Raw genomic sequence first — 16,741 nt, forward strand, 5'->3', positions numbered from 1 at the left:
AAGGCTTGGGGAATTGAGACCTGTTTAGTCTCAAGCAGAGGAGACTTAATTCAGATCTCCAAGTTTCTCAAAGACATTGATAAATTGGATCCAGTAGAATTCTTTCAAATTAATGGTGAATCAGGTACTTGAGGACACCAGTGGAAATCAAGGGGAATTGCATTTAGAAGTGAAGTCAGGAAGAACTTCTTTATGCAAAGAGTTGTCAGACTCTGGAAAAAACTTCCAAGATATGGAGTTGTGAAAATATGGAACAAACTACTGAGAGATGGAGTTGAAGCAGAAACCTTGACCACCTTTAACAAGGACCTGAATGAGATATTGGGACATCTTAGCTATTAGCTAAACAAACGAGCCTGATGGACTTAATGGTCTTCTCTCGTTTGGCAAATTTCTTAAGCTCTTATGAGGCCAGACAAATCAAAAATGTAATTGACCTGAAAAAATGTTTATTGCCTGGCTGTATGCTATTGGCTGCCTGTTTACATTAGTGATAGATCGGTATTAAAATTTTGACGTCGGTATCGATATCAGTTTTTGAGCCTCAGTAGCAGTACCAAAAATGAAAACTCTCCCCCCCGTGTCTTATTCCAGCTTCCCTGGTGTACCGCCATTTGTACCAAACTATGAACCACTTCTCTCTTGAACACCATGAAGTCCCAATTGTGATGATATTGTCCCCTGTGAATTCTCAATCGCATTATTGTGATGGGATTAAGCACTTTGAGCTACATTATTTGTATGAAAATGTGCTATATAAATAAATGTTGTTGTTGTTGTGTCCATTGAAGCAACACGGTGTGAGATTTCACAAAATGGATGTTTTTCCACAATTTAAATAGCAAGTTGTTTGGTGTTCAGAGGAAAGCTGCCGTTTACTTCCGGTACTGAAAATCCTCAAATGCTGGTACCATACAGTTTTAAAAGTTGGGTTTTTTGATATATTTTTCCATACTGGTATACTGTGTAACCCTAAATTATGCAAGTAGAAGTGGCTGGTATACCACGCAATCCTAATGTTCATACACAGTTACACAATGGCTTTGTAAGAAAGCACTTTACCTTCTAATCACTGGGCTCATTTATGTGCCATTCAGAAATAATAATAAAAAACACAAGCTGCGGTATTTGAAGTTTACCAAAGGGTGGGATTAATGTTTATTAGCAGCAAATCCTGCAAAGTGGTGGACTAATGATTTTCTTCACTATCATTATTTGTTTTTGGTACCTACTAATCAGTTTTCCATTTTTTGACTCTAAATGCAGTGCAGTCCACACATAGTCAAAGCAAATAAATGTTATAAAATATACGTTATATATGTTATAAAAGAAGAACAACTCCTTTCTTTTCAGCACCCACCACTACTCTATGACACTCCCTAGTGAAACTACTGTCACTAAAGCTCCTCATTTGACCTATTGTACTGCACCTCTAATGTGGCCAACACAATTGTTCCCGCATCCCGGACAGCGACAGACAGGTTCTCATGACAAATTGTTGACGGCCATTAATTAGGAAAGGGGTGCAGATGTTCTAAACTAGGAGAAGAAGACCCTTATAACCTCCTTAAATAAAGTGAGAGGACTGGCACCAGCCAGCAGGTAGTGTATGGCAGAGATAGAAATAGAAAGAGCCACTATTGACAGCCGAAGAACAGAGAACTTCACAAACACATCTGACTGTGTCATATTAGGCTACGTGCCGGACTGAACAGACTGTGAAGAAACGGTATTGTGGGTCCCCAAGTAGGAAATGGTAAGTCCTGTTTTGGGCTCAGGCAGTACATATTTAGTGTGCTAGCACGTGACGGCCACAGTTGTGCTTAAAAATGATCTGATGACAGCCATAAGCAGTGACTTAATGTAAAGATGGACCAGAACTCAAAGCCCTTATGTTCATGTGAGTTGAGGAGTAATCACCTGACGAGGAAACAATAGTCTTGTAATGTGGACGAGATATTGGAACAAACATGCTTGATGGACTCAATGGTCTTCTCTCATTTGTCAGACGTCTTATGTTCTTATGTAAGGCACCTGAGAAAATCTCATATTAGCTTGTCTAGAACATCTGGTGGTGCCAAAAATATCAAATCTACAGGCTAAGCAGAGTTAGATGTGTTTGTTATACGAGTCTCAAGAGTGGGCTCCAGCAGTCAGGGAAGTGTGTTAAGCCAGTCTGTTCTTAGTGATCCCAGTCACATTAATGGACCGTAACATCCTGTAGATGTGTGTGGGCTCACCGTGTCACTTGTCAGAAAACTTTGGATGTGCTAATCATGTCATTGACAGAAGCAATTAAATGTGAGGCCAGTGTCTAAAAGAAAAATCAGGTTAGTGGCGATAATTTAAAGAGTTATTTTATCTGGGTTAGAGTATCGGCCATGCTAATTAGATGCCTGGGACTGAAACTCCCTGGTGTAAGACTGAGAAACAAAAAAATGAAGAATCACCCAGTTTGGCAATAGGATGTCTGGGTAGCAATTCAAAGGAGATGAGTGGTTAAAAATAGAAGTTAGGAGGACCTGAGTTGCACAAGGAGCACCTGAAGAAAGTCTGTTATATGTGAAGAGAACTTTGAAATACAGATAGTGGAGTCAAGAATGCCAAAGAAGTACCTTGGGGTTCCAGGGAGTACCGGGGTTACATCTATGCAGAGCTTTTTGATCGTTGTGATTTTACGATCACAGTCCTGGGAACCAGAGGTGCACCCCTGGAGAGCCTATAATGCCTAAGTGGTTCCTAGAAGTAACAAGCTGATGGGGATTTGGTGGGGAGCTGGTTGGCTGAGGGTCCACATCATGCTACTAATTTTTCCCATTCCTAAATTTTCTCACTTCTCTTGGGTTCACTGGTTCACACAAGCATCAGTGACTTTTCAACAGGGACCAGTCGTCCCTCTAAGGTGCACGAGTGCACAACTGCACACATTTTTTTCTGGGTGCTATGCTCTACACCCTTTGGTAATGCACCTATGGCTCCCGAAACTCCATGGGTGACCCCATTCCATGTTTTCCATTTGTGTTTCAGTACTTCTTGGCACTGTACACTTTGACAACTCCACCGCTCATGTAGTAGTGCTTCACACAGCTCGAAATTCAAAGGGGGATTTAAACAATCGGTTGTCAACAGTAAATACCATGGAATATTGATAGGGACCCCATTTTACTGGGCAATTTGAGGAGGGTGGGTTGAGGGTTTGGCACCTTGGAGGTAGGGCTTGTTGTCTACTGTCAATATTATTCATTCTATGATGGGTGATTGTTGTATTTTTTTTTTTATCTAACTCAAAATCAAGACTGCTGTCACCATCCTGCTCCACTGACAGACTGAGGAGACCCCACACTATGTGACTCTTCAATTCCACCCGGGGGGTAAATGCTAACATTATTCAAAGTTATTGTCTTTTAAAAGTATCTATCTATCTATCTATCTATCTATCTATCTATCTATCTATCTATCTATCTATCTATCTATCTATCTATCTATCTATCTATCTATCTATCTATCTATCTATCTATCTATCTATCTATCTATCTAAATGGTTCCTCAGATTTCCGCAGGGCAGCATGGGACATGGAGTCCGTCTCTTCAGCCCTGTTGGGTGCTGTGGGTGCCGCCATGGGGAGCTCACCAAGAACCCGGGGACTATTACGATTATGTCAATCCAGAAGTACTTCAGGGTCACAAGAACGGAAGCCCGCAGTACTTCCGGGACACTTGATGAAGGAAGATGTGGTGATGACCCGGAGAAGAAATACTTCTGGGTCAGAGACTTTAAAGGACTGTGGGAAACCCCAGCAGATGGAGTCGGAATTGGGTGGTAGAGGACGGAGATGCTGGGAGTGGAGGATTGTGATTACTGTGTTTATTATTGATTTATTGATTAAGAATTGTGGATTGTGCAGTGCTTTGTGCACTTTATTTGAAGAATATTATTATTAAATCTTCTTGTGCTTTTACACGTGTGTCTGGGACGTCTGTCTGGTGGGTTCAACGGGGCAACAGCGACCCCTAGCGTCCACAACAGACATACAGACAGACAGACTGACAGATGTTGGATTTTATATATATATACTAGCAAATAGTGCTTGTGAAAATTTTGCAAGAATAAAACCATTAATGAAATGATGATGAGGGAGAGAAGAATACAATACTGATGCTCTGTGTAAGAACGGTCAGAGCCGACTGTACTTTCTTAGAAGGTTGGCGTCCTTCAACTTTTGCAGTAAGATATTGCAGATGTTCTATCAGATGGTTTGTGGCGAGTGCCCTCTTCTACGCGGTGGTGTGCTGGGGAGGCAGCATAAAGAAGAAGGACGTCTCACGCCTGGACAAACTTGTTAAGAAGGCAGGCTCTATTGTAGGAGTAAACATTTAACAGTTTGACATCTGTGGCAGAGCGACGGGCATTAAGCAAACTCCTGTTAATCATGAAGAATCCACCGCATCCACTGAACAGTGTCATCTCCAGGCAGAGGAGCAGCTTCAGCGATAGACTGATGTCACCATCCTGCTCCACTGACAGATTGAGGAGATCATTCCTCCCCCACACTATGCGACTCTTCAATTTCACCCAGGGGAGTAAATGCGAACATTATTCAAAGTTATTGTCTGCTTTTACATGCATTTTTATTACTCTTTAATTTAATATTGCTTTTTGTATCAGTATGCTTCTGCTGGATTATGTGTTAATTCCTTGGGATTAATAAAGTATCTATCTATCTATCTATCTATCTATCTATCTATCTATCTATCTATCTATCTATCTATCTATCTATCACAGAAGGACTTGGAAACAGTCATTCGTGCCTTTATTATCTATCTATTATCTATCTCTCTAAGAACATCACAAGTTACAGTAAGAAAGGAAATCATTTTAATAAGCAGTGACTTTTGAGAGGACTCAATATTAGAATAGTCACATGATTAGTATGGGATGTTATTATAGTTACTTACAACAGCATGAAGATTCACAATACAAAGTGTAACATTAGAACATTTTTGACGACAACAGGCCATTCAGCCCAATAAAGCTCGCCAGTCCTCTCCACTTATTTCTTCTAAAAAAAACATCAAGTCAAGTTTTGAAAGTCTCTAGGCCAGTGTTTCCCAACCTGGGACCCCCTGTGGCTGCAGGTTTTTGTTCCAACCAGCTTCTGTTTTTAATTGGACTCCTGGACTAATTAAGTGATGTGTTATTTTCCAAATTCTGTTTTTTGGAAACAATAGAGAAATTAGAAAACTAAATTTGGTACAAAAAAAATGTACCAAGCAGTTCTATGGGAATGTATTTTTTTTCTTTTTAACAATATTTTCATCTTCATTTTCATTCTACTTTTCTAGGTGTTCTAATTGTTTCATTAATCCATTATTTACTTATTAGTGGGTCTGATGCTAAAGTAGTTGCAGCCTTTGATTATTCAGTGTTGTTTGCCAGCGTGTCTGCTCTGCTCATTTTTAATTGTCATTAATAAGATACAATGAAGGGGAGAAACTGCACAGAGAAACAGCAAAATATAATGAAACCAACAAAAGAGAATTAAGCATTTAAATCTATAGCAAAAGCAGACATATTTCTAAATGTCTAATAAATGTAAAAATCATGCTGCTGTGCTTTTCTGAATGTAGAATAAAAGAAAAATAATCCCAGCTAATTAAATGAGATCAGTGCTGTCAGGTGTTGTCACTGATTAGGAATCTGGTTGGAACAAAAACCTGCAGCCACAGTGGGCCCGCCAGGACCGAGGCTGGGAAACACTGCTCTAAGGTCTTACTGTCTACTAAACTGCTTGGTGGCTTATTCCAAGTGTCTATTGTTCTCGGCCCGCAGCCTTTTTCTTGGATTCGCTCAAATACATCACTACCACAAGTGAACTATAATGCTATATATATATATATATATATATATATATATATATATATATATATATATATATATATATATATAAGGAGCAGTTAAAACAATGAATACAGATGTTTAAGACTAAAATAAAAATTTAAGGGTTCAAAATCTTAAGAAGCGAGATAACTAATATGAAACAGAAAAAAAGTCACTTGAGCAATCAGTGCTTCATCAGCAATGAATGATTTCCCATGAAGCAACTGGGTTGGAACAAAAGCCCGAAGCCACTGCTCAGCCCTGATTTAAAGGGTCTGAGTCTGAAAAGGCAAATTAATCAAATGAAGTTCATTAGTAGCAAAAACTAGTCAACTAATTAAGAAAATGTTTAGAACGAAAACCTCTAGCTGCTGTGGCTGTCCAGGATCGGAGTTGGCCTATAGACTGGGTGAGTCTAGGCAACTACAAGGAACCAACAAAGAACAGAAGGAATCATTTTGGACGTGTTGCATCTGGGCCTAGGAGGCAACAGAATGGGAAGCAGAGAGGTAGAAAACCCCACCTGAGGTGTCATCTGGGTGTCTGGGTATCACATAAACAAGGGTTGTGATTTTGAGATCAAAGGGAAAGATGGAAATGGAGAAGAACCCTCCCTGAGGTTGAAATGTCTGGATACAATACATGAAATTAATGTGGTTTTGAGATAGCAACTTGGGGGACCTTGGATGCCAAGGCAGGACCTAGGAAGAGCCTGTAAGAAAGCCTAGGATGTCAGTGGAACACAGGCGCCAAGTCTGGGATACGTGGAGTCAACAAGGAGCCTGCACTGCCAGCATTGCATTTCGGAAGACAGATAAGTGGTAAGGGTGATTCTGGGCATGCACCTTAGGAGAGACACTAGGTACAAGGTAAGATACATCTGCAACACTTACGAAGATCCTGGGGGAGCAAAGAAAGCCAGCAGGCACTAAGATCATAGAGAAACACTTTGGGTGGGCACTCAGAGCCAAGCCTGGTCAGCGCCAGCATGAATACCCAGCAACAAGCTGAAGGGGCAGCAGAGGCTCAATGAGCAATTGGATAATCTTTCAAAAAGACAAGATGTTGATTACGGGCGCAATGTAAGCTAAGTTAAAAAGAAAAGATGAAAGCTTTGTGAGATGAGTGGCAAAGGAGCGGGCGCAACGATGTCTCCATGGTAGTTAATTGCATTAAAAGCTATTTAATGGCTTCATGAATGCTAATGAATACGATTCTGCTTTTCTAGAGCAACCTGTACGTTCCTCAGAAAAAAAAAAATATAGAATCAAAGTGACACAAGGAGGAAGCTGAAAAGTGTATCTGTTTCAGCTATCCGGCATCTTAGCCATATTTTGGTGAAGCTTTTGAAGTCATCAAAGTAACGTGGCAGACGAAGTATGGCACATTATCTGTGTGTGGCATTAGCAGAGGGTCATTGCGCTATGTTGTGTGACTGGCTGTCCCCTAGACCTGCCACTTTGTTGAAATTAGGGTGAGTGCGGTGCCTGACAGTGTAAGGGCACAAGGGGCATGCCAGCTGCACTTCATGTGAGGATGGGGCAGAATGATGGGCAGAGTCCCTCTGTTTACTTTGTGTTTCTACCATCCATTTCATGAACCAATGATGTAAACCTGCTTAAATCAAATCAGGGTCACAGTCACACTGGCTAGAAGAAACCCTAGACAGGGTGGCAGTCCATTTTAGGAAACACCCACATAGTGACAAGTTATAATTTACACAAATTGGTTAGTTAGTGGCACATGTGTGTGTGATGGTAGCTGAGGGTCATTGTGCTGTGTTCTGTGACTGACTGTCCATCTGTAGGAAAACCCAGAGAAAAATTTACACGTACAAGGAAAGCACTCCAACTCTTCTTCGGAACTGGGATTCAAAACCCAGAGGCAGTGTCACTAACCACTGTGCCACCATGTACGCTTTGTCAAATTCAGCATAGAGGGTAGTGGAGCCCTGAGGCACCATGTCAGCTCATCCCTGGATGGACTGCCAGTCCCTCATAGGACACATTCACTAACAATCATACCAGGCCCGTTTGGAGCTGCCAGTTAGCACATCCTAAATATTTTGGGATTTGGAAGGTGAAAAAGGATTTTCCTGAGGAAAAAAAACCTTGGACACATGGACACTAAACAGAGTGACCACGCTCAAAATGGACTCACTCTTCAAGTGGCACTTTCACTTTTATGATAAAACACAAAGAATCCTGAATTCTGAGTATCTAGCAGACATCATTTCACGGTTGCCAAGTTACAGGTGCTCATAAAGGCGCTATAAAGTGTAGAGGTGTCACTTACACTGCACTATGAGCTCCACAATTGCTTCCCGCGGTTTCACATTAAAGCCATTGTACTGGCTGGTTTGGCAGCGGTAGGATCCAGTCATTTCACGGGAGACGTTGACAATGCGCAGGATGCCATCGTAACTCTCCATTTGCATGGAGCCATCGGGCATGGGCACCTCTTTGTCGGCCCGGGACCAAAGGATGATGGGCTTGGGTTTCCCGGACACCAGGCATTGCAGCTCCACTGTGTCACCTTCCCGAGTCACCAACGGGGACTTTCCTCTGGGGATTGTCAGGTTGGGCGGCACTGAGAAGAAGAAGAAGAAGAAGAAGAGCAAGAGATGAGTTTATAGAGCAAGTTGAAAATGCTGAGCATGCTGGGAATGATGGGGACAGATGGACCCCTGGACACTCTGCCCTTCTCATCTATTCATCTATTCATTTTCAAACCCATTTACTACACTTAAATGGTTGTTATGGAGCTGGAGCCTATCCCAGCAGCACTGGGCACAAGGGTAATTCCATGTCAAATCATTCACACATTTGGACCTCATCATCACAGATTTTAACGCAATACAGTAGGAGTAACCCATGGAACAGAAATTGCATGTGTCTTGGATTAATATTATGGAAGACTTATTGGGGGGATGCTGGTTATGACTTTGACTAGCTATAACTAATGTGTACACATGTGAGCACAGAGGCAGATAGAAGGACCAAAAGAACGTAATTCCATACCAGGCAAGGGCATGGCAGGGTGCAGTAAACCTTTCTCTTTTATCTCTGCAGACCAGACATCAGAAATTCTGCCTGATTCTGACAACATCCCTTCCAGTTTTCGGCCCCATGAGCGACACCTCCGGTTCCGGCCCGATGACATCACTTCCGGTTCGGCCCCCAAGAACATCATGTCTGGCTCCGCCCCCATGAACCTCACGTCCGGTTCCGGCCCCTAGATGACATCACTTCCGCAGACCTGCTTTAAAAGCAAGAAAACCTCCACTCGTATTCAGTTGTGTTTTGGACTCAACCTGTATACTTCTGTGTTGCCAAATCTCAATTCTTGCAGCCTTATTCAAGTATATGGGTGGCTGTCCCAAACCTCTCTTGGTTTCAAGGTCTATTCATTTTACACTCCCCAAATCTAAGTTGCATATCATTTTAAAGCTCTTTTCCAGCTCTATTTTTGTGTAAATACTACGCTATCCCCAAAATGAAAAACTACCATGTGTCACAGACGGCTGGGGTTCTTACCCGGCCGGGACGCCTAGAGGGACCAGAAGGTGGCATTAAAAGCTTCCGGGTTACGAAGGGGCAACCGCCCTGGATACAAAGAGGACCACGGGAAAGGGACAAAAAGATTTTAACCCGTTGGGACCCGTGGCCACCACCAGGGGGCATCTTAACCCTCATCAGACTGGGAGAATTGTCACTTCCGCAACACCAGGCAAGAGGGCAGATGAACCAGCCAGGGATGCCCAAAGTGCTTCCGGGGCGAAGGGCAGCACTTCTGCCACACCAGGAAGTGCTGCCGGAAGATCGTCACCAGCCACCTGGAGCACATCCGGGTGGGAATAAAAGGTGCTGCCTCCCAGCAATCTGGGAGCTAGAGTCGGGAGTGGGAGCTGGTCGAAGCTCCCCTGGAGGAGATAGGCGGCCAAGGACTGAGAGAAAGAAGCCCGTAGAGTGGTGATTATTGCTGAGAGCATTGTGTGTTGGTGTTGGGACTTTATTCATGTATTTGGAGGTGTGTAATAAAAGTGTGACTTTTATAAAGATGTGGTTTCTGACTGGTGGTGTCTGGGCAAGTTTCACACGTTATAAGTGATTATAATTATAAAAATCGAATCGTGAAAAAAAAACTATATTTTAAAATTGGCCACTTTTTTACTAAAGATAGCTTATAATGTCATTTGGTCTTTTTTTGGTTTTTAAGTCATTGCTGACCTATCATTACTTATAGGCGGCATCACATGGTTTCATATCACTAATGGGCCTTTTTCATAACAGCCATACTGACATGAGATAGTATGGCAAGCATACTGTAGGTGTAAGTAATGACATTAATTAAGGTTCATTAAAAGTTGTGATGATGAGGTCCAAAAGTTGGATGATTTGACATGGAATTACCCTCAGCTAATCCTGAACAGTGTGCCAGGCCAGCTATTTTTTCCTAGCAAGTTGTTATTCTACAGGAAAAAAAAAAAAAAAATTGCCTTGCATAAGTCTAGAAGATGGCATCAAGTGCCTGTTCTGCTCATGATTGCCATTTCCAAATTACTGGCAAGTCTGGATGTCCACTATGGGGATTCCATTATGATCACAGTCACACTATGGCACAAACAGACACAATGCCATCCATTGCTGGTTCACTCAGGGCTAACAGTAACGAAAGCCAGTCTGGAAAGTAGGCCTTCCAGGGTGTTGACTAGAAACATGACCTTATTTTGTGTCACACATGTGCACATCTGCTCTGCCCCCATTTTAAATGATCCCATCAGTCCATATTAGGAATGATGAGGTCAGTGTTTCCCACCTTCTCAGACAATAGCCACACCCCTTACACAAATAACATTCAAATACAAAATTGAGGATGGATGAGGCGGCCTGGAAGTTGTGTCCCACCAGGAAGAGGTCAGCTATCCCACCTTGGCACCCTCCTCATAAGAGCAAATTTAAGCCAGATGTTTGTGACTCATAACTCAATTCAGATAAATTAGCAGATTTCCATGTGGGGGTTTGACAATTATTTCCTTATAAATTATTCAGATCATGGTGACTTACTTAGTGCGGGCACTTCAGGAGTTTGAGGAATTTCTCATGGCTCTCAGAAAGGAATGGGGATATGTGCATACACACTCAGATGAGCTTACTACTCCTGCACACACACACACTCAGCAGAAGACACTGAGCAGTAGAACACCAGCTCACTGGCACACACTCTGGCACAAGGACACCGTCTGTCCACTGCCTTGTCACCAAATTTGATGCCAAGGCATTTAGAGGCTCGTCCCAGAGTCTCAATATTGCTTTTGTCACACACGTGCGCATGGGAGGCAGCTAAAGGGCTTGAGTGAAGACAGTTCGGAGGCATGCCGGGGTGTGGCAGAGTGCACTGACTCTTTTTCTCCCTTGCCTGTAGACCATCCCCGGGGGATTTCACCTGGCTCTCCTGACATCACTTCCAGGACTGAGCCAATGGAAGTCGGCCACACCAGCTCCAGTCCCTCTGATGATACGTCCGGCTATGAACCAATGGTGGAAGACCACGCGCCGGATCCATATGACCTCACTTCCTGTCTCCCCCTTTAAAACCTGCCCCTTTTCCTTTGTTTCCTCAGTCTTGTTCTGGACTCAGTTGAATGCACTTCAGTGCTGATTGTTTGATAAAACGACCTTTTGCAGCCAGGATACCACATTATACGGGTGGCTGCCCCAACTCTTTATCTGTCCATGTCTCGTTCTTGTGACACTTTCAAGGTTTCATTTACAGTTTTCATGGTGTTAAGTTCCTGACGGTGCCTACTTGTGCCCTCACTGCTGCCACTTTTCTTCTTGGTAACTCCAGAGGTGCTGCCTGACAGACACAATCTCCACGTTCTGAAAATAGACTAGATGGGTGCCCTTCTCAGGTTTTCTTTACAGGGGAGAACAGGACAACATGGTTAGCATTAGATGTCACCCATATTGGGTAGATGTTGTGCTATAAATTAAGTTCCAGTCACACAGTTGAGGGTAACACCATACATTGTTATGTAGGAAGTGAGAGCGATGCTTTGGGGTCAACCTTACCTCAAATGAGCAAAGAGTGAGTTGGTCAAGGAGACAGATGGAGATTACCAACGTCCAGGTAAGCTGGTCTAGAGGCACCTGGTTATGGGTGTAGTTTCCTGAGTGTCTTTACTCCTTGACATATCCAACATGGGTCTCTTACACACACACACACACACGGCCGTCAAGGTGCCCATTTTCTTTTTAATTTTGCATAAGAGGAAACCCGGTTCACAGGATGCAGACAATCTGCAGAGTTGCACTGCAGCACGACATGTGGCGGCCCCCGGGTTTCCATGGCAACTGGCCTCTAAACATGATGCGGCTGCACTGCTTTGATTTACAGGAAGCGAGATGAAATGTGAAAACACTGAAAAGCAACATTTCTGTCAGAGATTATTTATTTATGTTGGCGCTTGATGTCTTTCTGTCGGCTTGATTCACCTTTTGATTATTCCGCACAGTAAGCAGCCCACCCAGCGTGGAGGAATACAGGCAAATGAGTTCCGTCAGGTAGTCTGTCGGTTTTTCCTCACCGTATGAGTCCAAACCGGAGGGAGGAGAGTGTGAAGTGGCCATTTCACACTAACACACAAAGAAATGAAGGGGCTGGTGGAGGAAGGGGTCCCCAGATATCCCACTGCAAGTCTTGAAGAGCTCACTCTGTGATATAAGTGAGACATGACTAGAATCGCTCTAAAGTGAGGAATCTGCTGATCAATTCAGTTACAAGAGCTCATGAGAAAACGTGTGTCTGAGGACCTGCATCAAGCTCCAGAAGAAAAACCGAGAGGACAACTAGACCTTGTGTGACTAGCTAATGGGACCCTCTGACTGGTGCTACCCCAGTAAGACACACACACCGAGGAGCCTATGGATGCCATGCACAGCAGAATACACTTACCGGTGGTGGAGGAGATATTCACATCGATGCTGATGTCCGGGATTCCTCCGCCCTTCAGCGATGCCATGCACGTATATGTGCCAAAGTCAGTAAACTTCAGGTCAATGATGTCCAGGTTGGTAGTACCAGGGGATACATCTGGGTCAGTCTGAGTAATGACCATCCTTTCCGAGCTGCGTAGCGGACGGCCATTCTTCAGCCAGCTGAAGGCCAGCTCCTCCGGTGGAGTGGCTTCCACTTGGCAGGAAATCTTCACCTCACGGCCGATCTGGATGTTGTCATCATTGTGGTAGGGGTCCGGAGTGATCCAGAAGCGTCCCTTTTTCAGAGCTGTGAGGAGAGAAATAAAAAGTTGAGGTTGTGGGGCACAAGTTGCCACTGAACACCACCCTCCAGCCCCCTTTCCATATTGTTTCATGCTGCTGTGGTCACTCAAAGGGCCAGTATGAAAACTTGGACTACCTGAATCATGATAAGCCCTGTCATAAACTTGACTCAGAGTCATAGAAAGTTTTGGGGCAGCCACCCTTATATTTGGTATCCTGGCTGCAAAGTCGTAAAAATGTATACAGCACTGATGTGCATAAAACCGAGTTCAAACCAGAATTGAAGGAATAAGAAAAAGTTTTTAAAAGCATTTAACGTGGAACACAGGAACTGAGATCAAAGGGGTCGGAGCCGGCAAGGTCTTCTTCCATAGGCTCGGACCTGCAAGTGACGTCAAGAGGGCCAGGTGGAATCTCCCGTGAATGGTATGCAGGAAAGGGAAAAAAAGAGTCAGTGCACTCTGCCACATCCCGGTCTGATTTGGAACTGCCCTTCCTCAAGCCCTTTAGCTGCCTCCCATGCGCATGTGTGTGACAGCCCATTACCACATTTGGGGTTACTCAAGGACTAATTCAAAGAGATAGCAGTTCTGAACTTTGCACCACCATTCAGAGGCCGCTGTCTCTTGTGAAGTAGAAGCACAGAACTGCGTGACATTATGACTCCTAACAATCCCAGTAGGAAGATGTCTGGTGATCCAGGAAGGTGCAAAGTGTCAGACAAGGTGTCAGGCGTGAGTGATACAAGTGATGTAGGACAGTCACATGACCAAGCTCAGTATTAGAGTGATTTAGGACAGTCACATGACCGTGCTCAGTAGTACAAGTGATGTAGGACAGTCACGTGACTGTGCTCAGTATTACAAGTGATGTAGGACAGTCACATGACCAAGCTCATTATTACAAGTGATGTAGGACAGTCATATGACGTGCTCAGTATTACAAGTGATGTAGAAAAGTCACATGACTGTGCTCAGTAGCACAAGTAATGTAGGACAGTCACGTGACCGTGCTCAGTAGTACAAGTGATGTAGGACAGTCACATGACCAAGCTCAGTATTACAAGTGATGTAGGAGAGTCACATGACTGTGCTCAGTATTAGCGTGATGTAGGACAGTCACATGACTGTGCTCAGTATTAGCGTGATGTAGGACAGTCACATGACTGTGCTCAGTATTACAAGTGATGTAGGACAGTCACATGACTATGCTCGGTGTTCTTTGGACGAGAAGGTGCAGTTGTCGGATGGACCTGGGCCAGCCATTATGATGTAAAATTCCAAGATGGAAATGTGAAGCTCATTATCCAATCTATACAGCGCCTTTTCAAACACAAGTATATAGATGTGTACTGGCAGTTTAACTTGAAGGTTCAATGACATTCACACCAGAGACTCATCCACCTGCATATCTCAGAGTTTACCCCTTACCAGGGATGGCTGGGTGGTATTGAAGAAACTGAGAAACCTTGGAGGGGTAGCACAGCTGGTATACACACAGCCACTGCCTCACAACTCTAGAGACCCACAGTCAGATCCCAGCGGGGTCACCGTCTGTGCGGAATTTTCTCGCTCTCTCCGTCTCCAGGGGGTTTTCGATGGTCATTGTGGTTTCCTCCAGCTTCCTTAAGTCAGGCTGAGACATCCTGTAAATCAGTGGTTCGCAAGTTCAGCCCGGAGGTTACCCTGTGGCTGCAGGTCCTTTTGACTTTTAATTCACCTCATTATTTAATTAGCTGTCCCTTTATTTGTTTTATTTGCATTCAGTGTTAGATTTGCATTTATACAAACTTAAATAATATGATATGAACAGAATGCTTAAGTGTCATTTTCTTTTGCAGTGGAGCTTGCTTTTTTAATTATATCTGAATACTGACAATTAACGGCAGGCATAGCAGTCGCCAGGGCAAGTGGCACTGCCCGCTAAAGGGCAGCTGTTTAAGTGTTGTGTGCTTATTAGTGAATTATGTTATAAATAACCCAAAACATTTTCTATTGGTTTGCATTTAAATTCCTGCTTCATTCAGTAAAAGAAACACACACACTGGAAAGCGACATCACACATCATTTGATTGGAGTATTGGGGGGCTTACTGGACTGAACACAGCCTCACATTTGATTTTGCCTGGTTGGGGTCTGTGCGCCCTGTGGTGGGCTGGTGCCCTGCCCGGGGTTTGTTTCCTGCCTTTACGCCCTGTGTTGGCTGGGATTGGGTCCAGCAGACCCCTGTGACCCTGTGGTTAGGATATAGCGGGTTGGGTAATGGATGGATGGATGGATGGGTCTGTGCAATCAAACCAATGCTGTGACCCAAGCATGGAAAGAAGGGCTTTTGAAAATGGATGGCAAGCTAGAGAACGTCTCCTGACTGGAACATCGTCTATGAAGACTTCACTATGCTTTGGCTTTCATGGGGTGAAATCTAGCAGGAATAGGGCTGGGCCAAAATCAGAAATTGTGCACAAATTGATACAAACTCACATACATACACGTACACGTGTAGCAAGGTGTAATCCGTCTTTTGTAATTTTGTTTTAGTTACGAACGTTCCTGAAATCAATCGTTCTAGTAAATAGTAGTGGTCGTATGTTGTAGTCTAGGCAGTAATTAATGTTATACCTCAAAGACCAATACACGTGCGCGCGCAAATTGGGCAGGCATGCAGATCAGGTTGGGACACACCGCGTGTCAGAACAAAAAGCAAGCTATAAAGACCAAGGAACTCTCTGTAGACCTCTGTGATTAAATTGTGGTGAAGCCCAGATCACGGCCAACCTTGGTAACTGGGCGAGAAGAGCCTCGGTGAGGGAGGTGACCAAAACCCAAATGGTCACTCTCACAGAACTTCAGAAATCCTCTGCTGAGATGGCAGAAGCTGTCAGAAGGATGACCATCTCAGTGGCACTCCATCTATTAGATTTGTGGTAGAGTGAATAGGCAGACGCCAGTCTTGAGTAAAAGGCATATGGCAGTTTATAAGACACTGAGAGCATGAGGGAAACAACTGTCTGGTCTGATGAGACAAAAATTGAACTCGTTGGGTGGAACTCCAAGCACCATGTCTGGAGAAGACCAGGCAGGCACTGCTCATCACCCGCCTGATACCATCCCTATGATGAAGCCTGGTGGTGTCAGCATCATGCTGTGGTGGTGTTTCTCAGTTGCAGGGTTTGAGAGACTGGTTTGAATTGAGGGAAGGATGAATTCAGCCAAGTTCAGAGTGGTCTGTGAAGAGAACCTGCTCCTGAGTGCAGAAGACCTCAGACTGGGGTGACGCCTCACCTTCCAGCATGACAATGGACTGAAGCATACAGCTAAGACACTGTTGGAGGGGCTTCAGGACAGGTCTATCACTTACCTTCACTGGCCCAGCCAAAGTCCAGACTTAAAACTCATAAAACATGTGGAGAGACCTAAAGATGGGAGTTCATAGACACTTCCCATCCAGTTTAATAGAGCTTGAGAGGATCTGTGGGGAAGCATGGGATCAACTGCCCAAATCTAGGTGTGCAAAGCTTGTGGAGACTTACACAAGAAGACTCAAAACTGGAATTGCTGCCAAAGGGGCTTCTACAAAGTGC

At 43.9% G+C, this 16,741-nt stretch overlaps 1 protein-coding gene across 3 annotated transcripts in view; it reads right to left on the minus strand.

Annotated features, from left to right (window-relative positions):
• Window positions 1-16,741, minus strand: part of mdga2a (MAM domain containing glycosylphosphatidylinositol anchor 2a) — a 348,884-nt gene that overhangs the window by 118,820 nt on the left and 213,323 nt on the right. For all 3 annotated transcript variants that reach the window (XM_039741007.1, XM_039741008.1, XM_039741006.1), the window contains exons 7-8: window positions 12,836-13,165; window positions 8,174-8,467 (exon numbers count right to left, since the gene is read on the minus strand). In XM_039741007.1, coding sequence (XP_039596941.1) covers window positions 8,174-8,467; window positions 12,836-13,165 — 624 coding nt within the window. The remainder of the gene's footprint in view (window positions 1-8,173; window positions 8,468-12,835; window positions 13,166-16,741) is intronic.

The sequence above is a fragment of the Polypterus senegalus genome, chromosome 18, assembly GCF_016835505.1.
Source record: "Polypterus senegalus isolate Bchr_013 chromosome 18, ASM1683550v1, whole genome shotgun sequence".
NCBI classification, from domain to species: Eukaryota; Metazoa; Chordata; class Cladistia; order Polypteriformes; family Polypteridae; genus Polypterus; species Polypterus senegalus.